Here is a 22,851-nt window from a genome sequence, read left to right on the forward strand (position 1 = left end):
CGAATCTAGAGGCACGCTCGCCACCATTGGAGTTTAGCTGAAAACGAAAGGAGCCAAAGTTAATCCCCGATAGGATTTCGGTCTCGCACACGCTTCGCGCTCGTTTGTTTGCATGCATGCAGAAATGAATGGATATGCGGGTGATCGAGTAGCTGGTCGAATCGGAGGTACCTACCCTTGCAGACTGCCTCACTCATCAAGCACAACCGTACCTGCAGCGATGTGGAAAAGATTTGAGATCGGACGTCTATTGGATGGCTTCCCCAGAACGCAAACCCAAATGAATGAAAGAGCGACAGAGAGAGCGACCATCCTCTGAAAGATGTTCCCCTTGTCCCTTGGTCAATAAGGTTGATCAATACCTTCGTCCAGCTGAACGCTGGAAATTGTCCGTCTTCGGATGGACGATCATTCTCTGGTGCATAACAGTAATGATAGACGGTGAATGAAAGATTGCGGTGGGGACTTTGTACCCTCAGCTCATCACAACCAACGCGAACTGTGGTGGCGAGACATGGCGAACATTTCTGGAACACCAGGGTACGACCCTGTTGACTGTCCAATATCGAGGCTTGGTAGTCGATGCGTAGGCAGAGTCAGGTCGTGACAGGAAGCTGGACGCGATTTGTGGGCGTTCTGTCCCATTACTTGTACTAGGCTTGTGTTAGGAAAAGTCCCAGGAGTTTCAGGCTGCGCTTCCTCGCCGTGCTGCTCATTCTAACGTCAAGGGACCCTGGTGAGCCCCGTGTTGCTTGGACGAGTGCGTCCTCGGCGAGCATGGCCGCACTTCATCCCTGATGTGGGGGTTTGAGATTGATCTCGTCCTGCAGGGAATAGAGGAAGCGACAACCCCTTTCGCAAAAGCGATCGCTGTCGGAGGATAACCTTATCTTGGACTTTTAGTTTGCAAGAGATAATTAATATAGCAACCTCGGGATCGGGGCTGAGATTCTCCGCAGTCAAACAAATTTCTCGTGTTTCAGCTTTCGACCCAAGCTTGCGGACCCCGATCATCCCAAGGGCAGACCCTGTTGTCTATCAGGTGAGCGGGATACCCACATAGCAAGTGCTGCTGCTGCTTGAGTACGAGGTATATTCATTGGATCATCCTTGAAGTTGCCGGGGTTTCTATTTTCCTGCAAGAGTGGTGTCAATGTGGGAATGGGAACCAGAAGCTGAACCAGTGTCTCGAGGGTGGATATTGCCAGTGGTCAATCTTCCTGCGAAGTCCGCCCGAAACTGGCATGATGATTCGGATTTCCAGGTTTTGGTGGACACAATGGATTGGCAAGGTCGAAGGCTGTGTGAATCGAAGGGGAAATCGTAGCTGGAGGTCACTGCCCGCTATGGCCGAGCTTGCGAACACCAATCAATTGGCCCTTGAGGCGGGAAAAGAGGACAGGAATGGCGCAAAATAACGTCGTCGTCACACAAAAGCCAATTCGTACAGTTCCAGAGGCACATTGTCTAGTGCCATCGTCATGACTTGGAATCTCCAGCCCCACCAAGTCGGATAATCCGGAGCGCCATGGTCGACAAAGGCAGACAGGGAGAAGAAACAAAAGACAAGGTGGAGAGTGTGAGCCTGTTTGATCCAACTCCAAATCCGTACCTTTTCACGAATCGTATCGCTTTGGCCTCGGGATTGTCATCACAGGCTGGAGGGCTATCACCAGCGCGTAGTACTTTTTCCCCCTGGCGATTCTTGACTCCGGGAATCGCCTTTGCCTGGCCGGAAATTTACCCCTGCTCAGAGTGATTGATTCAAAACCAACCTCCTGCTGCTGACCGTGACGTGTCAATCTCTCAACCAGGAATTGATGGTCGCATATGAAGGTCACGAGTGCCTTGTCTGCGCAATAAGTCATCTCCGAAGGAAGTTTGGATATCTCCACAACGTCGGTACGCGAGGTTGACTCGTTCTCTGTAAAGGCCCAGCGCGAATGATTGGAACCGAGGACTCCGTATGAGGTATACATCCCACAGCGCTTACTAGTGGGGGACAGAGTACCAACACAGGCTGCAAAAAGAGAGCTTGCCAGCGCACAGTCGCGAATCCCTCCCCCAAAGCGATGGATGCAATGCAAGCAGAGGGTTATTTTGCTATTGCCCTATTATCTGATTCGTCCGAAACGGGAGGAAATTCCTTGGAATCATCGAACTAATTGGTCTCGTGACGGATCGTTCAAGTTGCAAGCCCAATAATACAATTCGAAAATCGCTAGGACACGCAATAAGTGGAAAGATGCATGTCGGGGCGGTGTGACAGCGAAGAGTCGCTTTCGCAAATGAACAACAGAGGTTTGCGGATGGAAAAGTATTCCAGCCTCTCGTCAAGGCGCAAAACCCTGGGAGATGATGCTGCCCATTCCTGATTTGACCTCTGCGCGTAACGCCCATTTCCATCCAGGTGCAGGTCGAAACGGCCGGAGCGCGGAAGCGAGGTCCAGAGGAAGGCGTCGAAGCTTCGCTGCAGAGTATTGGTGCTACCTACTAGTTCTTGGGCGGCAGCGAGCTGAAAACAAGAAGGGCTTTTGGTATTTGGCCGTGGTACCCAGCCAATTGAGGCCAACGAAGGGCCAATGATGAGGGTCAAAAGGGAATCCTGGTCGCCCGGACCTGGGTGCGCCCCCACGTCACAGAACACCTGGAACAAGGCAAGGCACCCTGTCCGGCCGAGGCTCTAGGGCGTTTGGGTTCACAAGACAAATGATGTGATGGAGGCGTGGCTAAATCCGGGGTGCGTCTCCTCATCAGGGAGCTGCTGCTCTGGTCTTATCTCCCGGCCAGTGAGGGCGGCCGACCTACCCGACAAGCGAGGGGGCACGACGTCAATTCGATCCACCCTCGATCCGGTTATCGGCCTGGCTGCCACCTCTTGTGCCTTTTTCTGAAACAGGTACAGGTCGTTTTCCTTCGCCGGCATTGCGGAGAAAGGGGGGCTAGGAAGGCTCAGGGCAGGCAGAGACAAGTACCGAGTATGGAGGTTTAACCAGCGCCAGACAAACTCAGGGAGGAGAAGCCGGAGTCGTACCCAATTTTTTCGCGCCCGGAACGCTTGGTCTTTGCTCGAAATGGCAGGGTTGGCAGCTTGCTAAAGGGCCACGCATTTTGGCTGCTCTTGGTTGGATCAAGGGTGTCTGTACGAGGTACCCATCTCATCTCGCAACCTCGTCGCTGCGCCCGACGGAGGTGGCTCAGAGGAGACGAGTCCATGGGAGGTGGGGAGGAGGACTTCTTGTTTACGCCTGACCGAGACGATCTTCTGGGGCCGAAAGCAACGTGGACAGAACTAGGACGTGCCGCTGTCGCATTGGAAGGAATATAGTACTCTGTAGGTACAGGTGGTTGTTTTGTCGACCGAAACCCGGACTCTGTCGGGGCTTGTGGGTATGTGGACTTTGGGAGGCGGTGTTGGTGGAAGGGGGGGAAATTCAATCAAGTTGGCTGCCCGGACGGATGCTGGATGCCTAGCGCGGGCTAGCGAGGCCCAACGGGTTGGTTCTTGGATACGCCATTACCTGTCATTTCAAACAGATTTTCTGCCCTTCACCATCACATACCTACCAACCTAGTATCCGAGTCTGACATCAGTTCGAGCCACCACCACTACCACCCCCTTGAAAATTGACCATCTCCAGCAAATAAGGTCCATCGAAGTGGTACGAGAGAGCTTCCATTCAAGTTCAGCACCAGCAGTTTTCATATTAAGTCAGCTGTACATATGACATGCAGGACAAACTACTCGTGGAGGACAGCATGATCTACTCTGAAAACTGCCAGCGAAGATGGTCCCCGCTTACTACTGGATAGGGTGCAATTGTTCCAGTGCCGTCGAGCCGTCCAAAAACAGGCGTCCCTTGTCAGACTGTCGCAGTCTTCCTACTCAGGCATGTCAGGGCCTCAGAGATGGATATATCCTTGTGTCAGACCGAGAATTTTCTGTTATCCCACGGCCTTCGCCTGTGTGCCTTTCGGCCACTCTAGGCTCGATGGAGAGAGCGTGTGCGGTGCACGACGACAAGGACAACAACTAGCAGCACACGCGGGCACATTCTAGCGGTTGCGAGGAGCGAACACCAGATTGTAATCTGGTCCAAGCGGTGGTCATGAGTGTGGGGGTTTGCGGGCCATTGACTTGCAGCTGCAGCAGAGGATCCGAGAAAGATTGGAGATGGCATCTGCCACGTATGCGGCGCAGTGCAGTAAATCGCCATTCCATGCATGTCAAATCTTGCTCTCTTGATCGAGCTCGGTCCAAAGGGCTCTAGTTACGAGCGACCCAAGCCGCAGCTGGTCGGCACGATGCGACAGGCGGGTTGCAGATGCGCGATTCTTGAATGCGTAAGGACCGGTCCTTTTGCTGGTTCATGAGTTCGTGTCTGCGTGTGGGCATGTGGAGGGGGATGCATCGTCAGCGGACACAATTGAGACGACCAGATTCGGTCCTCTGCAGCAGAACAGGTCAGCGGAGTGGTGAGGCGAGGCTTTTGACGTGCACTACTCAGTTGTGTCTACCGTTCAGATGCCGTTTGACCCAGAAAGCGTTGTTGCAGAAGGTCATGCCGTCAGCTGAATTGGCCATGGCACCAGATTGCACCATTGGGCTTCCCATCTGGTAGCTTGCACGTGCCCCATATCACCCGTTGTGTCCTCGAATACCCATCCGACCTCACTACCATTGACCTCGCCCCTAGGCCATCGCCCGTTGAATGGGACCATTTTTTACTATACTTGTACAGATGTGACGGACAGAACCGGAATGATGATTTGTGGGGGGGCTCGATACCGAAGACGACAATGACTTGGGTCAGCGTTAAAGTGAGCTAGGACTTGCAAGTGAAAAAGGGGGAGCCGCAGGAATAGGCGGACATGGGCGCAGGCACATTTCTGCTTGGAGAAGCCAAGACCGGGCATGAGTGGAAGGTTCTGTCGTGATTGAGATGGCAAACAAGTCAAACCCTGGGAGAGGCGAGGGAAAATATGGATCAGTGAAGCGAGGTTGGAGGAAAGAGCAGAATTATGAAATGGGGCCCCAGAGTAGACAGGGGGCCAGGGGGAGAAGACGGAAACGTAGCAATGTCCTAAAAGTATGTTGTCGTTGGTGGTCTGGTAGTAGCAGTGGTATGCTTGTAGTACGAATAGATGGATAGTGAATTAATCTTTTTCTTCCTTCTGGGATCAAGGGCCAAGGGAAGCGATTGCATGGGTGTAAGTGCAGCGAGGGCAAAAAACATGGCGAAAAATCGGGAAGAGATGAGTTGAGAACCTTGGAAGCAAGCAAAGCATCGAGGCTTTTGCCCCTGTCAACTACTCGCTGTACCAACCTATCCCAGTTTAACCAAGCGAGAAGTGGAGGCGAAGAAAGAGGCAGAAACGTTGTGAAAGAGACCCGCGTTGGGCGGTGGCTGTTGGGGTGTGCTTGGTGCCTTACTGGGAGGGGGAAGCCCAGAAGCATCTCTAGAAGGCTAGGGATCAAAAAGGGAGGAGCGGAGGAAGGAAGGAAGCATCCAAGCATCCAAAAAGGAAGCAAGGGGGCCGCGTCACAAAGGGAGGGGAAAGGGAAGAAAATCTCTTTTCTCGTGTTTCTTTTCTTTTCTCACGCTTTTCCTATCAGTTACTCGTACTAAAGGTTAAGTCAGATGTTCTCGGAGACAAAATAATAATAATCATAATAATATTGTAGTTTGTACGAGTACGAGAAATGTAGATACGAGTACCTAATGCACTCTAGTCACTCGAAATAGAACAGGAGAACAGGGAGGAAGCAATCCTGGAGAACAGGATGAGGTCAGGGAGCCACTCCTTGTTGGGTCCCTATCGTAGGTGCCTTAAGGTGCCGGTAGGAGTTGTGATCAGGTACCGGATGGGGGTAGCCCAGGAATTGGGAGTGCCAGCTATGACATCTACCTGCTCCTCACCTAGCTGTGACATGGCTCCCCCCAGTCTCTAACCGTATTACCAATCATTACCGGGTCAATTACACCTTAATACACTGCCCCCCTCCCTTACCCGCCTAGATGCCCAGGCTTCCTAAAAAGGGGCCCTGTCGAGGAACAGGAAACGTGGGAATGCCCTGATGCTGGTTCCATCGAGCGGCGAGCCACATATCCCACGGCTTGAGGTCCTTAGTGCGCTAAATGTTGCTAGCTGCGATCCACTCCCATCTCCCAGACTCCCACACCTGCACACTAAAATTCATCATTCGTGCATTATTCCTCATTTCATCCTCATTTCTCCGCCCTATCCCATTTCCCTCTCTCGCATCTGGCCTTGCAAACACGACCGTCCCATACACACTCCCTTGACTCATTTTTCTCCTCCATTTGACCATTGACCACTGACCACCCCGACCACTTGCTCCTCCTGCTGTGCTGTGCACGGAAAATAATTTAATTACTGCTGTATCATCCCCAATTAGGAGCAGAATTGCTACTTGTTGCGTCTGCCTCGTCCCTTCCTTTGTTCACGAGTCCGCTCATACTTCTCACCAACCCCCCTTGCGAAACAACCCTCCAGAAGACACAAAGCCACCCTATCAAGTCGACGGCCGTGACACTCTGCCTTCTCTATACCTGGCTGGCTGAACGTCCTCTTGTCCACCCGAGCTGACCGGCCATCTGACCGCGCCCTACGTCCTTCTTACCAGGTGCAGCTCTCATCTCATCGACTGCTGCATTGCGCCTGCTGAGCCGGCGAAAAACAAGACTGCAAGCCTCTCTCTTACACCTCCCCCCCTAGTCCCCGACGCCTGCAAGGCCAGCGTTGACCTCTCGACGCCTTGCGCACCTCCGATCTGACAATTGCTACCATACGCCAACGCGTTGTACTTGCGTCTGGACCCCCTGTTACTCGGGCCTTGCATTGCAGCTGCACCAACACAAATCCGGAGAGCCGCTACACGACCACCACCATTAGGCGTGCGCCCACATGGCCTTTGTCCAGGGCTGTTGAGTGCTACTGCGCTAAAGTTCTCGACAAGTTCGGTGGCATTGATCCGGATCTCCCACCGCACACAAGACAGCATAATGAAGCCGTCAAAACGTTATAGACAGAGCTGGACTCCCCGACATTGTCAATCTCGAATCTGAGCTTCATTTTGAAAAGAGAAAAGAAAAGAGAACCCCATTTTTCCATCCTTTGGCCCTTTGTTTTGCGCCATGATCTCCGCCAATCCCTCGCCCTCAGCCAGGGCGCTCAGGAGCCGCGACAACTCACCGTCGCCTCAGCCGCGTGCCTTGGCTCGCATGCCCTCCAGCCAGAGAGTGAACACGGCCCTTCATCTATCCTCCGCTGCTCCAGCCTCCGCACACAGTGCTTCCTCCATGACCCAAAGCCCGTATATCAGCTCGATACAATCCTCTCCTTTGGTGTCACATTCAATCTACCATCCACCTCACCTTGGGACCCCTGTTCCACTTGAGCTGGGAGAGAGCCTCGTCTCTTCTCATGCGTTTCCGCCGCCAAAAGAACCCATGGCAGGTCCTAAGCCTGTGGGAATCATGCGCAAGCTCTCCCAAAGTGCCAAAGAGGGGGTATCCTCTGCTCGACAGACTCTGAGGAGAAAGGCTTCATCCTCCGCGCATTCCCGTCGAGATGAAAGCACAGGCCCTATCACTAGGCGTCGCAGCGACAGCAAGAACGCCATTGCAAATGGATACTCTGTCGAGTCACCGTCCTTGGATGCTCTGCCTTTGGATCTACCGCCGGGGTTGGGCCTGTATGGTGATACGATGAGCATTTCAAGCGAGCCCACAACATTGATAGACACAAGTCCCGAGGGCCAAGCTCCGTCCGTCCCTGAGCACTTGGTGGCAGGCTGCCCACTGACCAAGATCACCAAGAATAAAAAGCAAGAGAAATTATTCTTCATGGATGTCGAGGGTTCACGTGTCTCATGGAAGGGCGCTGTTACCACCAAAGTCTTCCATATCGACAACATCAAGAGCATCCGAAGTGGTGAGGAAGCTGCGAGCTTCCAGTCACAGCTCCGTGGTGAGGCTGTCGACCCGGAACTATGTTTCACCATCAACTATACCACATCGGATTCGGCCAAGCAAGTCAAGTCATTGCACCTCGTTGCTCGTAATCACCGGGACCTCCGACTATGGGTCGAGACGTTGGAGAGCCTGGCGAAGCACCGAGAGGAGCTGATGACCAGCATGGTTGGCTCTACCGAGCGTGAATCGGTTGTGAGAGCTCACTGGGACAACGAAATGGCAAAGCGAACGGTTAAGAACAACACCGCCAAAGCCGACGGTCTTGACCTTCCCACCATACAGGTGCTTTGTCGTAAACTCCACATCCACATTCCCGAGAGGGAGCTGGAGGAACATTTCCATTCAGTCGACGTCAACAAGTCAGACCTCTTGGACTACCCTCAATTCAGAGACTTCCTGAGACGTCTTCGCGAAAGAAGCGACATCAGGAAGATCTTCGACGATGTGAGAGGTAGTCATGCCAGGGGCGTAACGAGGTCTCAATTTATTCACTTCCTTAAACGCTATCAAGGCATCGATCTCGCTTCTCTCTCGGACCCGAGTGTCTGGGAAGAAAAGATCAACGACTTGGTAGCCATGTCTTTTCCAGAGGATCCATCTATGCAAAGAGCTGGTCTCATTGATGCTAACGCTTTTGCGTCATTCATTGTCTCCAAGGATTGCCATGTCTATTCCGTCCCCGAACCTTCTACCCCTAAATTTGATCGACCTTTGGGCGAATACTTCATTTCAAGTTCGCACAATACATATCTCACCGGTTGGCAAGTGGGAGGCACTGCTTCAGCCGAAACATATCTCACCGCGCTGCGACACGGATGCCGCTGCGTGGAAATTGACTGCTGGAACGGTCAAGACGGCAACCCGAGAGTGACCCACGGTCGTACCAGGACGACTTCTGTACTCTTCTCGGACTGCGTCAATGCCATCCAAAGATGCGCTTTTGATGTCAGCCCTTACCCGGTGATCATTTCTCTCGAGGTTCATTGTGATGCCGAGCAACAAGCCAAAATGGTGCAGATCATGAATGACGTGTTTGGAGAGCGACTACTCCTTCATCCCTTGCCTGGTTTCGACGCACAACTACCTTCGCCTGAAGACCTCAAGTACAAAATCCTCATCAAAGTCAAGTCTACCGAGCTTCACGCTGATCTCACGGCCTCGCGACGTGCGGCCCCCTCGCATCGAGATCGGAGCGCAAGTTCTCCTAACAGGCTCGGTGCCCAACCAACAAACTGGGTTCTCCCGAAGGTACCCTGTGTCTCAAATCCGGCATTGGTTACACCACCAGAGACCATCTATTCTCCCACTGACCGATCGGTCACGGCAACCAGCGGAAGCAGTGCGGACGAGGAGAGTGATGTCCCACCCACCTCCCCTTCGACTGGAGAAGGTCAGCGCCGTGCCCCGAAGCTAAGCAAGGTCGGCTCCCAGTTGTCTGCTCTCGGCGTGTACATGAAAGGTTACACGCTCCGCGATGCCAAAGATCTTCGTTTCCAACAATACAACCATATCTTCTCGCTCAACGAAAACAGAGCTATCGAGCTCTGTCGCTCGGCAGAGCAGAAAGCTCTCTTTGAAGACCACAATCTTCATTACTTATGTCGGGTCTATCCCAAGACTCTGAGATTCCAGTCGTCCAACTTTGACCCCAACACCTTCTGGAGGAGGGGTGTCCAAATGGTTGCCTTGAACTGGCAGACATTTGATGCTCATATGCAAATGAACCAGGCAATGTTTGCCGCTGGGACGGATGCGTATGGCTACGTGTTGAAGCCAGACTATCTCCGCAAGCCTCGGACCAAACCTGGAGATTTTGAGCATCGGGTGAAACTGCCTCGCTATAGGATCAGGTTCTCGGTCCAGGTGATTTCCGCTCAGCAGCTGCCTCGAGCGGCGAACATGGGCAAAGAAACGCCCTTGAATCCGTACATTGAGGTGCAAATGTTTAGTGCGGAGGACCGAGCTCGAGGAATTGCGAACGGCTCCGGTGGCACTGAGACCTACTCCAACGGCTACCATGGCATTGGATCACCCTACCGTCGACAAACGCAGATTAGGTTTGGCAATGGTTACAACCCTCAGTTTGGGGAAAACATTGAACTTTCCCTGGAGACTAAATACCCGGAGCTTGTCTTTGTCCGATTCATCGTCTTGAACTCGGACGACGGGAGGTACACGGGCAAAGGAGTCAAGCAACTGGCTGCATTCACTGCCAAGCTCGACAGCCTGCAGAAAGGATATCGACACCTCCCGTTGTTTAACGGACAAGGGGAAGAGTTTATCTTTTCCACTCTCTTCTGCAAGATTGCCAAGCAGGAGCCCAAGCTGATGCCCTGGTCATTGCAAGACGTCACCGAGCGGACTCCCCGCCCCAACGTGCTTCGAGGCTTCCTTTCACGCGGACTGTCGAGCGACCGAGGGAGAGAGCGCGGGTCCAGTGTCGAAGAAGTGGACGCGGGCCGACGGTCCAACCGTGAGATTGAGGAGAAAGTGGGCAAAAAGTGAGAAGAAAAAAAAAAAAAAACCAACAAAAAAGGGGGAACTTGCAAATGCAACAAGCATACTTTTGTATCAACGGTCCACAACAACGGCGCGGGAGTTTGATTTTGACAAGAGATACCCAAAAAGCATATATGACCTGATGACACACAATAGACTGACAACCCGTCTGGCAACGGACATTTCTTTCCTGTCGCTATTATTGACAAATTCAGGGAGGAGGAGGAGGGAGGCTCTTTTGTTTTGTTTTGTTTTTATTATTACTAGTGATCAAGGTTATTGTTCTTGTGTAACAACATCATCATCATCGTTATCATATAGATCAGGGGGATGGGGATAACACGAAGGCCGTGTGAGTGTTGGAATACCAATAGTCCATCCTTTGGTGGGAATTCAACTGGGAATGACAATTCAGGCTTTTGCGTAAGCAGCTTTTTGGGAATAAACTGATGCCGCTCTACCACAAGCTGCTCGGCTCCTCGCGGCTGCGGCGGCCACCATAGTTCTACCATACCATTTCCACGCCCATAGATGGCCATGATGTGATATTACATTGTGGAAGTTGTGGTATTTCAATATCCTTTCCAATGCGACGGACGACGCGCAGTCTTATTGTCAACGCCATCTTGTTCTGGACAGTCCTGTTCCTCATCATCTACGTCAACCATGATTGGACATCGACTACCAAGACCTTCGCGTGGTCTCGAATCCACTACAAGACCTCCTCCTCCACCCTGCCTGAGCCTCGCGGCAGCTGTCCCGGCTTGGAAGAGGACTCTAAACCGACCCTAGTAGTGGCGAGAGTTGGCGCAGAGGACCCTTCATGGCTTGACACCCTGGCAGCCGTTTACCACCTGTGTGTGTACAGGACCGACCTGCAAGACGTGACCTCATGGCATCTCCAAGTGCCAGCGAACCGGGGTCACGAAGCCATGGCATACCTCACCTTCCTGATCGACAATTATGAACGCCTCCCCGCGGCTGGCGCCGTCTTTGTTCACGGCTCACGCTGGGCATGGCACAATGACGCCCCTGATTATGACAATGCTGCCCTCCTGGCGTCCTTGAACGTTTCGGCTGCCCTCGCTCCGTTGGGATACCACAACCTGCGTTGCGACTGGAGCGCCAGCACATGCTCACCAACTGAAGCTCCGCCACAGGGCAGCCTGGAAACATTGGCACGCTCTGTGCTGGAGCCGTGGAACCTGCGTTTGGCATCGGATAGTGCACTGCCACGGGCGATCGTGGACCTGTTCGGTGGGCAGGGGACAGATGGAAAGATGAGCTCCACTAGATTGTCTCTGGGTCGTACGGATGCCATTCGGTCGCAGTGCTGCGCGCAGTTTGTCGTTTCCCGCGAGCGAATGTGGCAACATTCCCGTGACGAGTATGTTGCTCTTCGACAGTGGCTTCTGGATGAAGGAGAGAGGGCGGCCCATCCTGACGACCGGATTGCTGGCCGGATCTTGTCATATATATGGCACATCCTGTTCATGCCGCGGGATGCATCTGCCCACGTTGACCTAAAGCAACTCAATTCTTTGGCATGCCCGCCCGCTTACGAATGCTACTGTCGCTTGTACGGTCGGTGTGATCTGGACGGCTGCTCGAGTCCTGGCCATTGTCGTGGACAGTATGTTCTGCCACCCGGGTTTCGACTGCCGGATGATTGGGCGGCGAAACATTCGTGAGCACGAGCGGGGCAGGTTTTTTTGGTGGGCAAGACTCGTCATGTTTCACAATCGGGGGTATCTCTATGTTTCGTGCTCAGAACTCGCAACATGAGACTGATGCTGGAAATGCCAACGGCGACTGGGATGTGGCCGTCGCGGCGTCGATACAAGCACAACCAAAGTCCGCCTCGAGCCTAACCAGGCTGGAACCCTTGCCCATCGAATCTCGATATCGCATACACAATCACTCTGAATGCTGTGAGGCCCGAGGTCTTTCTCGACAGAGATTTCACTACGCCAAAACACCAATTGGGACGGATTAGGGTCTTGCATACCCAGGCATATGGACTTGAGACTTGTGGATTTACTTAGTCAGTGTCGGTATAGCACAAGCCACTGATCGCCGACTTGGCCAGCCTTGCCAGTCAATACGAGGTCCAAGCCTCGTCCCTAGTCCCCCCATTAGACTGATAGGCTCTTAAAATTTGAGGACGACTTTATAAAGCAGTTATGGTTGTATTTCTCTCCTACCATCGCAAGCCAATCCACTCATCCTTTTATACTCGTCGTACTAGTAATACTCGGTACCTCGTACACCTCATGGAGTTAATGGCGAGAATGGCGGGGAAACCCTCAGCTCAGCTCAGCAGTTGCTTGGCTGCAGCATGGCTGACTTGACTAGTTCTTCCTGCCACCAAAAACTTCCTTCGATCCAAACACATTTCTCCCCTCTATCACAAGGCCCGGTTTGCGTGGCTGGGATCGAGCTAAGGGTATTGTATTGTATTTTCTAGAGGGGGCCACAATGCTGGTGCTATCGGCTCCTGCGGTCTGATGCTTTCTCTGGCTTTCGAAACGCCGTCTCTGTTTTCTTTGGACGTTCACCGACTATCATTGTTATTTTGCCACAACCCAATGCTTCGCTGCAATCCAGCTGTTTGCTTTTTCCTGCCGAAAGTGAGCCAGGATGAAGTTCATCGACCAGTATTTCAGCGATAACCAGGGGTTTCAGCTCGACATCGTCGGTAAGTCGGGGCACTTGATCGTAGGCACACCGACCCTTTGTCCCGGGGCTCTTCCAACCATCTACTTCCCAAGCAGAAGTTGCTAAGCACCAGAGGCAGGTTTCCTTGCCATCCTCGGAGAAGGTTCCGTCGAGACCATCGCCCAAGTAGCTACCTTGAGCTACCTCATATACGTTCCCCGCCTCCTCCCTGCGCCTCAGATCTTCATCCGACCTTCTCGCCCCGAAAAGTTAGAGACCACCGCGGGAGCCAATGTCATTGGAGTCCACTCAGGTAACACCGGGGAAGACATCCACCATGTGGCCCATGCCTTGCACCGCGGTGACAAGTTGCGTCCCAACACCGTCACTTGTGTTCGAGTAAGAGAGAACGACAAACCCCGTCCGTCTATCAAGAGGTTTGGTCCATTGGCCTGGCTGGTATTTCTGGGGGCGGCCATGAGCGGTGCCCTGCTAGCGCTTTCCATATACTATGAAGACGGGTGAATCTTTACCACGGTTCCGGAATACAAGGGATACTGTGCTAAATCGCCATTGTCTAGGATGTCGTTGCTGGCGACCGTGTTGCTGTCCTCCCTAAGCACCGTGACGGGCATCGCCAACAAGTGGTCACCCACACCCAATGACCCCAAACCCGATCCTCACTCACCGCCCGGCGACGTGGTCATCAAGTACCCTCAAGGCGCCTTTATTGTGGTGACCTGCGAGGAGCGAACGGCGCGGTATCTCTACTTCAACCCCAGTGAGCGTTGCATCTACTCGGTGAAAAGCACGGCCATCTATCGAGGACTTTCGCTCATTTCGACCTTGTTGCTCATGGGCGGGGTGATTTCGTTGGCCAACGCCAAGATCCAGACCCAGACGGCCTTTGCGGGCTCCTATATGCTCATCAATATCTTCTACTGGGTCGGCGCCGCCTTGCCTCCTGCTCAGCATTGGGACCTCTCCCGCCTGGAGGTGGAGCACATCGAAGTGCGTGGGGGAACGCCACCACGAAACGCCAAAGTCGACAACTATTCGCCCACGTACACCGAGGCGCTGTGGAAGGCTATTGCAGTGACAGGGACCAGCAATTGGGTCAAGGAAGCTGGCTGGGCTCCCAAGACACCAGCTTGGAGCGACTGGCTCAACGAGGCGGAAGAGGCTGCCGTGGGCGAACCGCTGAAGTCAAGCCGCCAGATGGTGGATGGGCAAGAGGTTGAAGTCTGGACAATCCGCAACTGGGACAGTCGAAATGCGCTCTCGACTTTGTTACGGACCACGACGGATAGAATCCAAGTCCAGTCAAAGCGGGGATGATGCAGGAAAAAAACACCATTGTGAAGCGAAGAAGTTGTCCTATCCATGTAAACCGACAGAGAAGAGGGCATTCCATCACCGACGCCTATCCAGACTGGCCTAGTCTTTTGCACACCCACGGTCTACCTGAGTACGGGGCACGCACGACACATCTACGAATTTTAACGACCAAAAAGTGAACGAACGAGCACGAAAACAAGAACAAGAACGAGAACGAGAACGAGAACGAGAACGAGAACCATGATTCCACGAACCAATGATCCAGTCTATAATCAATGAATCACAAATGACTCCATGATCCAACGACCCACCCGCTACCGGACCCAAAAAAGTGCACCATAAAAGTACCAACACTGACAGTACCCGATATACATCCACATACCTAACCTATTATACTCGGTACATTGCGTGACTGAATGCGCGTTTATCCACCAAACCGTCTATTGACGTATGTATGCATGCATGTATGTATGTATGTATGAGACCACGCATGCGGGCGCGCAGGATATTTATTTTCTATGGATATATGGGTATTAGGATATAGAGAAAGAGAGAGAGAGAGGTTTGATAGAGTGACTTGGACTTGATCATTTATGACCTTTACGACGGTTTATGATATCTACTCGTACCACCTGTGCTCATTTACACAAGTCGCATGCCTCTTGGGATCTGGTATTTGCAATGCGCGGCGACGCATAGGACAAAACCTTCGTCTCGTTCTCTCGTTGCTTTGTCGTGTCGTTCCTGGTCGAGAAGCCGTAAAGTAATCCCACAGTACGTTAGAGATAAGAGACAAAGATCGAACCTCGCCGGGAAGAGAAGAGACCAAATAAAGAGTCAAGTCGAGCCAATAAGTCAAGCTTCCGTGTCTCGTGTCAAGGGAGTATACCTCGTATGGGGGAGTATGTGGGAGTATATACTTGTATAGATCGTATATGTTGCCCCTTGCCCTGCCCTGCTCAGCTCAGCCCTGCTTCTCTTTCTCATCGGTGTCTGCCATGACATTGTCAAGTGTTGTCTGTCAGGTGCATGTTCGGGTTGATTAATATCAAAACATTACTCCAAGTAGTAGCAGTTGTGATGACTCCTCCAGTCCAATTCCACTGGGATTCCCCCATCGTCGTCAAAGTCGTCGTCGTCATATAGATCGATCTCAAAACAAAACGCTCACAAAAAGGCATGTTGCCCAAAACCCAAAATAGCATCAAAGCATCCGACATGGTATACATGCACTCGTCACCACCCAACGAAACTCCCAATCACACCTTGGCACTTCTCATCTCATCGGCGGGAATCATGCCTGCATTGATCTGCGCAGCCAGCTGCGACTCTCTGAATGCATTGAAGCCCTCGGGGTCTTTCTCCCTGAGCATCAGAAGCTCTTGAGCATTCAATCCTAGCTCGCGTACGACGTTGTCTGCGCCTTCCCTCTCCACTTTGTACCGAATGTCCTCTCCATGGATCTCGTCCAATTTTGCGCGGAGAGCAGCGAGGTGAGGCGGGTCAAGGTCAGTTACACGGGATCCATGCAAGGCATCATCCAGGCCAGTGGGTTTGAGGACTTCTCGCCGGATACTCTGTCCAAAACGGTGCATACGGCCTTCTTCGTCTGTAAAGGCTTTGGCCGCGAGAGATGTGTTGGACGACGTTCGAGATAATTTCATGGCGTATTGGTCTTGTGCCTGACGTTCTGCCGGGAAGTATTCGTCGGCATCAGCCATCTCTAGGATCCCGCTTGAATCAATCGAAGCCGACAACAGAGACGTCTCTCCCATGGAAGGATCTGGGGAAGGCATGCCGTTCGGAATTGGAGGAGATGACGAAGGGACTTTGGTCTCGGGATACTCGTCTTCGAATCTCTGGATCATCCGCTGCAGGGTCTGGTCGAGGAAGAAAAGACGACCTGTTCACGCTTGTCAGTAATGATACACCCCTCGGATCCTCTGGCCAGGACTTACGATAGTTCTCGTGGTTTCCCGCTCGATCTTCTCTGACCAGGACAGGCTGTAACCGTCGTCTGATCTTTCGCGCACTCTCACAAAGCTCCAAACTCACATCCCGAGGTTTCGACATTGTCCTTTGCCGGATTGGTCCCCTTGGAGTGGATGTCCCACTTGCTGTAGGACTAATACTCCTCGATTGTGCCCGGCTGTTGCCATCCTTGCGATCCAAACAGACACCCAAGGCTTTGACGATTCCGGTCGACGCAATCATATAGTCCTCATCCGGTGCTGGCTCGTCCTTGTCGTAATTCGCTGGGTAGCCCTCCACATGACCGACAAGATGGAGCAATACTTCTGGAGCGTCCTTCTCAGCAAGTTCGTCTGGCTTGACGCCGACCTCACTCAGAGTTGCGCGCTCCATGTTTCGGAGACTGTAAGCCACGACCTGTGATGCCAATGCTTTGACAACCTCACTACTGTCAGAGCTGGGCACTTCGATCTCCACAGCCACAATGGTCTCCGACACTCTGACCGCGGTCATCAAGGACGCAAAGAATGCGCACGCCTCCTCTTGCGAGCTGGCATCTCTCGAATTCATGGCGTGAATGAGCGGGGCATTGTCTAGAATAGTGAGATGGGCCATCGATGGGCAATCTGGCAAGATCTCGGCCAAAGCAATGACTTGTTCAGACGTCATGCCCACATCTGACAGATGTAAACGCTTCAGAGGTGCTAATTTGGGGAGGAGTCTGCGGAGAACCGGCACGGCGCTGGGCTGACTGTTGAACAACGCCATGTTGCGTGACAGGTCGATGAATTTGAGGTTCTTCAGTTTGGCGAACGGTATCAGGATGGAGTTGAGATCGCCGGGCGTTAAATTGCAATCCGACAAGCTAATTGCAAACAACGGGCAATCACTGTCAGCAGCTTCTGCAAGAATGTATGCGATCCCATGCAGGTCATTGCTTCCAAGATCAAGACCCTCACAGTGGCCAGACTTGATATATCGCGCAAGGTAGCTGAGGGCTTCCTGCTCGAGGTTGTTGCCAGAAAGCCCAAGCCGTCGGATCTTACATTTGATGGCGCAATCCACGAGGTCTCGAATATTCACAGGAGAAAGGCCACAGTCACCAAGGATGAGCTCGTCAAGTTTGTCACCCAATCGCTCTGATAACGCATAGATAACCAGAGTCCCCAGATCCATGACTTTGGAAGTCGCGTCATTCGATCCAGTGCTGTTGGAACTTGTTGTAGAGATTGTCCGTGAGAGATCGCCTGCCTTCGGGAACGGGATCCCCGACAGATCAATGCCTCTGAGCGATCGCGACATGTGCATGAAAAGTGCAATGTGCCTCCATCCGAGATTTGTGATTCCAGAGTTGTCCTTCAGAGAGAGCTTCTCGATAACTCCCATCTGCTCCCTGCCACTCTTCCCACTCAGTCTCTTGGGCAATTTCCTGTTCTGTCGGGCTTGCTCGGCAGATTTGCAGCTGGAGAGGCCTGACAAAATCACCCGGACGCCTTCGTCCGTCAACCCACAGTTTTCCAATACGAGTTTGCGAACAGGAACGATGGCGAGCCAATCGCCCAAAGTTACAATATCCTGCAACTGCATCTGACTCCCGGACAGATCCATTACCGCGACTGTGCCAGGAGCTTCGGCCAGACCAGCGGAAGGCTTAGATATTTGCTCTTTAACTTTGTTCAGGACCGTTGTTTCGCGCAATTGACAACAGCGCTTGTATATCCTCAGAGGGTCTGTCGTACGGCCATCTGTTCCTTCTGGAGGCCGCTTGCTGGGCGTCGAAGCGCCTGGTGGTGTAATGCTTGTATTCGAGTCCGAGTCATCTTCTTCACGAGTCAACTCTAGCGGTACCAGGCCGTTTGCTTCAGCGTGTCGTCTTTTTCGCTCCTTTCGTTCCTTTCGCTCGGCTTCGGACCGTTTCTTTTTCTCCTTCTTTCGTGTACTGGGCACGGCTAGAGGCTCGGGACCTTGCAGCGTTTCTGAAGTATCTTCATCTTTCTCATCCTTTTTCCCCTCTGGTGGCTGAGTCTGGGGTTCTGGCTCCGGGCTTCTCTGCACCCCGTCTTCCTGCTGCATTTCCGCAACTGACGTCTTAGGGGTTTTTAAGACGGCGCCTTCACCCTTTTCTTTAGTCCTTACGTCCTTCGAGTCTTTGTTGCTGGTCACTTGTTTGTCAGAGGTGGAAATATTCTGCTTTTGAGCGTTTGACACCGCTGGGCGGTGATATTGCTCTGGATCTTCGTCGGCCTGAGAAGCGAACCCAGCAATCTCCACATCTACGCAAAACGACACTCTCTTCAGCTTGTTCTGGTCAAACTCGCTGATCTTGATGCGTTCACGATTCTGGTCGATGTTCATCACCCTTCTTGGGCAGATTGCACCACTAGTTGCGCTTTTGCCCATGTGGGTGTTGGAGGAAGAGAGTCTGCGAAAGGCGCTCGATAGAAATCCAGGATGCTCTAACTTTGTTTCTTTTCCCGCGGCAACGAGGACTGAAGGTCTTCGAGGGGCAGTGTGAGGGACGACAGGCGTTTTGGATTCTTCTTTTTTGGTCTCTTTCTGTCCTTCTTTGGGTGGTCGGTTCTTCTCGAAGGGATTCGATAACTCGATTTTCGGACTCGGCTGAGGAGATGCTGTTAGGCTATTACTCACTTGTTGCACATCCGTGCTGGAATTCCGAGGCGGCGTTGGTGAATTCACAGACGAGAATTTGGAGCTGAAACTTGCGATCCACGAACTCCTTCTACCCTCTTTCTTGTTGGGGATACTTGGCTTCAGACCTTTTTTGCCATCCTCTGCGCTCTGGCCTTTCGACATCGTGGGTCGAGGGGATTGGCTTTGGTTAGGCTGGGAGACTGTCGGCCCTGTTTTCTGCGCGGTAGGCTGTGTGTGGTTCTCCTTGCCATTGACAGCGATTGCAGACTTCTGTTGCTCGGATGCTGGAGGAACTCCATTCTGAGTTTCTTGGAGTGGTGTAGGATCATGGCGAGGGTGCGCAGTTGCAGGATCATGGCGATTGCCTTTGGAGCCTGCAGAGGACTGTGAAGCTGGCTTCCGACCATTTCTATCGCCCACCGAATGGGTCAAATCTGGTGCGATGGTTAGTGATACCGTTTTCTGCAATAATCGCTGTTCAGACGAAGAGAAAGCAGGCGCAACTGTGAGCCGACATTGTGGGACCACACCTTTCTTGGAATGCAGCAGCCAGTCGACATCCAGACCACTTTCGGTGGCCGCAGCCATTGTGATTGAGATGAAGCGCAGACGCCTCGAGGATCAAAAGATGAACCTTTGCTCTGGGGATGTCATAAAGGCTGGACCGAGGACCGTTGTGAAGAAGCTGGATGATGGGCGGCGATGGGTTTGCACAGGGCAGCCGGCGGGGTTAAAGGTGCAGTAGGCAAAGCAATGCAGCTCCTGCTTGGTTGGCCAGAGGTCAGAGATCGCGATCGACTTGGGTCTGGGCTTTGGGGATCTTGTGGCAGGATGGCAGGATTCGGCCGCCACTTAAAAGCCAGCCCGCCGCTGGAACTGGAACTCGGTACGAGTAGGTTGACAAGGCGGCCCTCGGAAGCGCCTGGGGGCTTGAGCGCCGTGACTGCGGTGCAGTGGCCCAAGGTCCAACGCCTCGAGGAATGCCCAGGATCTTCGGCCAGAATAGCTGCAATAGTTGGAGGTTGGAGAGTGCCGAATGGGTGCAACAGGAGGGGATCTAGGGAAGTGGACCACTTGACATGCACCACTGACACCACCAGAAACTCAGCTTCGGGCGGTTTTTATGTGGTCATTGTCACCGTCCACACCACCGACACAATAATAGTGAGCAATGATGAAATAAGACGTGTGTCGTTTGCCGTCCCTTTCAAGCACACGAGTCGGGTAGATCGCGGGATTTCGGAAACCGTCGTCACGGAACTCTCCCTCGTTGGCGTCACTGTGCGAGAGATTCTCCCAGCCGACACTTCTCCCTTCTCGAGCGTTCCCCTATTAATGATGGCGCCCCTCCGAAAAATGCCTCCTGCTGCAAGCGCGTGACCCGGCCGAGAGAGAAAGGGAAAGATCAAGAATTGCACGGGGTGGCAGGGAGAAAAAAGCGTCAGCAAACAAGCCCATAATATATCTCGCACCTCTGCTCAACACCCCGTATTGCCATAATAACATGCCCTTGATGACACACATGCGAACAGTGGCACCGGGCACAGACAGGCATTGCTACCAACTGGTCAGCCCCGATAACCACTCGTGGCAAGGATTCCAGGTCGTGGTGCCTGACATATGAGGCCCCCTGCCCCTCGCGGGATTGCTTAGATGGACACTCTGCTTAGGGCCTGTTCACCAGTAGAAGGCCTGGGGAGAACCACCCAGCAGAGCCTGTGGCTCAAAGCATAGGGCTCACCAACCCACTAAGGCACAGTAAGGATCGACTCAGAGGCACCTACTCCGTAAAGTCTACCTCTAGGTCTGGTGGCGGGGTCAGGTCAGCATCTTATGTCAGAAAGCGTCAAGACTATAGTTGACTATGAATGGCCGGTATGGACAAAGTTAAGATGGGTTCATCATCCTTCCTACTAGTAAGATTTCCTCCACACGTTTTGGCAACAAACCAGAATGTGTGCGAAATGAACGGTCTCTTCAGAACTTGGGAACCTGTTACAGGCACCCAATAGCCATGATTGATATTCTTCTCTCGTCCTGGCTATTTCTCGTCGTATCAGATCGTTTCCAGCTAACCAGGCGCGCCAGAGCATCAGATCTCTGGGAAGAACTCTGTCAAAACCCATCATGGGTATCTATCGTAGGACGAGTTGCTTTTGGAGAATGCTGAACATCATGATTCTCGTATCTCTTGACTCGAAGTTCTCAACACCAGCAACGATTCCTTCTCAACCGTCCCTAATGAACTCCTTTTTTTGCCCGAGCACCAACCGGTGCTGGATGACGGCACTCAGGAAGCAAGAGTCGCAATCTTCTCCTTGACTCGGCGGTCCTTCTCCTCCTTGGACAGCTTGCTGACCTTGTATTTCTTGCCTTCCGCCTTCCACTCATCCTTGGACTTCTTGTCTCCCTCATCGTCGTCCTTCTTGAATGGATCTTCGCGAATAGCAGCGTGCGCCTCGGTGTACAGATCCTCAAGACCATCCGCCTCGATCTCGCTTTCGATGTACTTGACGAATTGAGACTTGTAGCGTTCTTCATCATCATCTGCCAGTGTTTCCATGTACTCCGCGACGTGGCCGCCGAAGATGTACTTGCGCAGGACGTCGGCATCCAGTTCCTTGCTTTCCGGGTCATAGCCGGGGAATCGTTTCTCGTTGTGGGGAATGTACAATCCGCCATCAGAAGCTCCTTTCATCGCACCAAAGACACGAGCACCCGTAGAAGTACGGTGCAGACCGACGTCGAGGAAGCACTTGAAGGGACGACGTTCCTCGCCATCCTCGTCGGCAGCCTCTGTGAGCTTGTATTCTCCATCGGGCTCTTCCACACCAGTGAACTTCTCATCCAGGTCCAACTTCTTGAGAGCACGACGAGCCAACAGCAGGCCAGTAGCGTACGCGGCAGACCAGTTGGTCAGGCCATTGTTGATGCCATATCTCTTGAGCTCGTGCGAGTAGGCGGCAACAAAGACTTTATCGCCAGTGATTTCTGCGGTAACCAGTTGGCAGATGATGTCTCGGTTGGTGAAGCGGACGACAAGGCGGTACTTGGGGGCGTTGTACTTGTTCTTGGCCTGGCTGATCAAGCGCTTGCGAGCATAGTAGTCGGTCTAATTTTCAGTCGTCAGTCATCAGCTTGTAAGACGAGGCGAGAAATGCAGTTTTTCGTCACCGTACCTTGCCAGCCCGTCTGCGCTTGTACTTGGTCTGGAAGCGGGAGTAGTAGGGGGAGTTCTTGACGCTGAAGTAGTATGCGTTAGCTTTGGAGACCACAAGGGACCTGTAAAGGCCTCGGGCTCTTTGAACTTACAGCTTCGTGAAAGGCATGTTGCCGACTTGAGACTGTCCCAAGAATTATTGTGGTTCACTATGAAATCCCCGAATCAGCATTTTGCGCTGCAGACCCAATTCCGCAGCAACATGCAGGGATTCTCTCATACATCTTGTCGTTGTAAAGCAGAGACTTTGTCGAAAGTCTCGGTTGTGCAATGGAGGACTCAAAGAAGTTGAGATGACCTGGAGGATATCGAAATGCGAAGTGCGAGTCCCAAGTGTGAGATGTGTGCGCCGCCAAGATTTTCAATTGTGCGCTCAAACCGGGGTGCTTGGTTGGTGGGGGTCGTTTTAGCTCAGCCTCGTGCCTCGTGCCTCGTTGACCTTCCGAAATCACCTCTCCCAAGCTCTCGGCTACACAGTGCACTTCATAATGTTTGAAAATTGAGGCAAGCAAT

At 52.7% G+C, this 22,851-nt stretch overlaps 5 protein-coding genes across 5 annotated transcripts; 3 read left to right on the forward strand and 2 right to left on the reverse strand.

Moving 5' to 3' along the window:
- Window positions 1–7,475: 7,475 nt before the first annotated feature.
- Window positions 7,476–10,505, forward strand: AYO20_11314 (hypothetical protein; the record flags this gene model as incomplete). The annotated part of the gene is made up of 1 exon (XM_022649566.1): window positions 7,476–10,505. One exon carries the CDS (start codon window positions 7,476–7,478, stop codon window positions 10,503–10,505), a length of 3,030 nt encoding a protein of 1,009 aa, XP_022494446.1.
- Window positions 10,506–11,086: 581 nt separating this feature from the next.
- AYO20_11315 (hypothetical protein) lies at window positions 11,087–12,190 on the forward strand (the record flags this gene model as incomplete). The annotated part of the gene is made up of 1 exon (XM_022649567.1): window positions 11,087–12,190. The coding sequence occupies one exon, from the start codon at window positions 11,087–11,089 to the stop codon at window positions 12,188–12,190; it is 1,104 nt and encodes a 367-aa protein (XP_022494447.1).
- A 949-nt stretch (window positions 12,191–13,139) lies between these two features.
- Window positions 13,140–14,495, forward strand: AYO20_11316 (hypothetical protein; the record flags this gene model as incomplete). Its single annotated transcript, XM_022649568.1, has 3 exons — window positions 13,140–13,197; window positions 13,297–13,678; window positions 13,739–14,495. 3 exons carry the CDS (start codon window positions 13,140–13,142, stop codon window positions 14,493–14,495), a joined length of 1,197 nt encoding a protein of 398 aa, XP_022494448.1.
- A 1,259-nt stretch (window positions 14,496–15,754) lies between these two features.
- Window positions 15,755–19,706, reverse strand: AYO20_11317 (hypothetical protein; the record flags this gene model as incomplete). The annotated part of the gene is made up of 2 exons (XM_022649569.1): window positions 15,755–16,398; window positions 16,454–19,706. 2 exons carry the CDS (start codon window positions 19,704–19,706, stop codon window positions 15,755–15,757), a joined length of 3,897 nt encoding a protein of 1,298 aa, XP_022494449.1.
- A 1,702-nt stretch (window positions 19,707–21,408) lies between these two features.
- AYO20_11318 (60S ribosomal protein L5) lies at window positions 21,409–22,447 on the reverse strand (the record flags this gene model as incomplete). The annotated part of the gene is made up of 3 exons (XM_022649570.1): window positions 21,409–22,230; window positions 22,298–22,361; window positions 22,431–22,447. 3 exons carry the CDS (start codon window positions 22,445–22,447, stop codon window positions 21,409–21,411), a joined length of 903 nt encoding a protein of 300 aa, XP_022494450.1.
- Between the last annotated feature and the right edge of the window lie 404 nt (window positions 22,448–22,851).

The sequence above is a fragment of the Fonsecaea nubica genome (assembly GCF_001646965.1).
Source record: "Fonsecaea nubica strain CBS 269.64 chromosome Unknown Scaff146, whole genome shotgun sequence".
In the NCBI taxonomy this organism is placed as follows: domain Eukaryota; kingdom Fungi; phylum Ascomycota; class Eurotiomycetes; order Chaetothyriales; family Herpotrichiellaceae; genus Fonsecaea; species Fonsecaea nubica.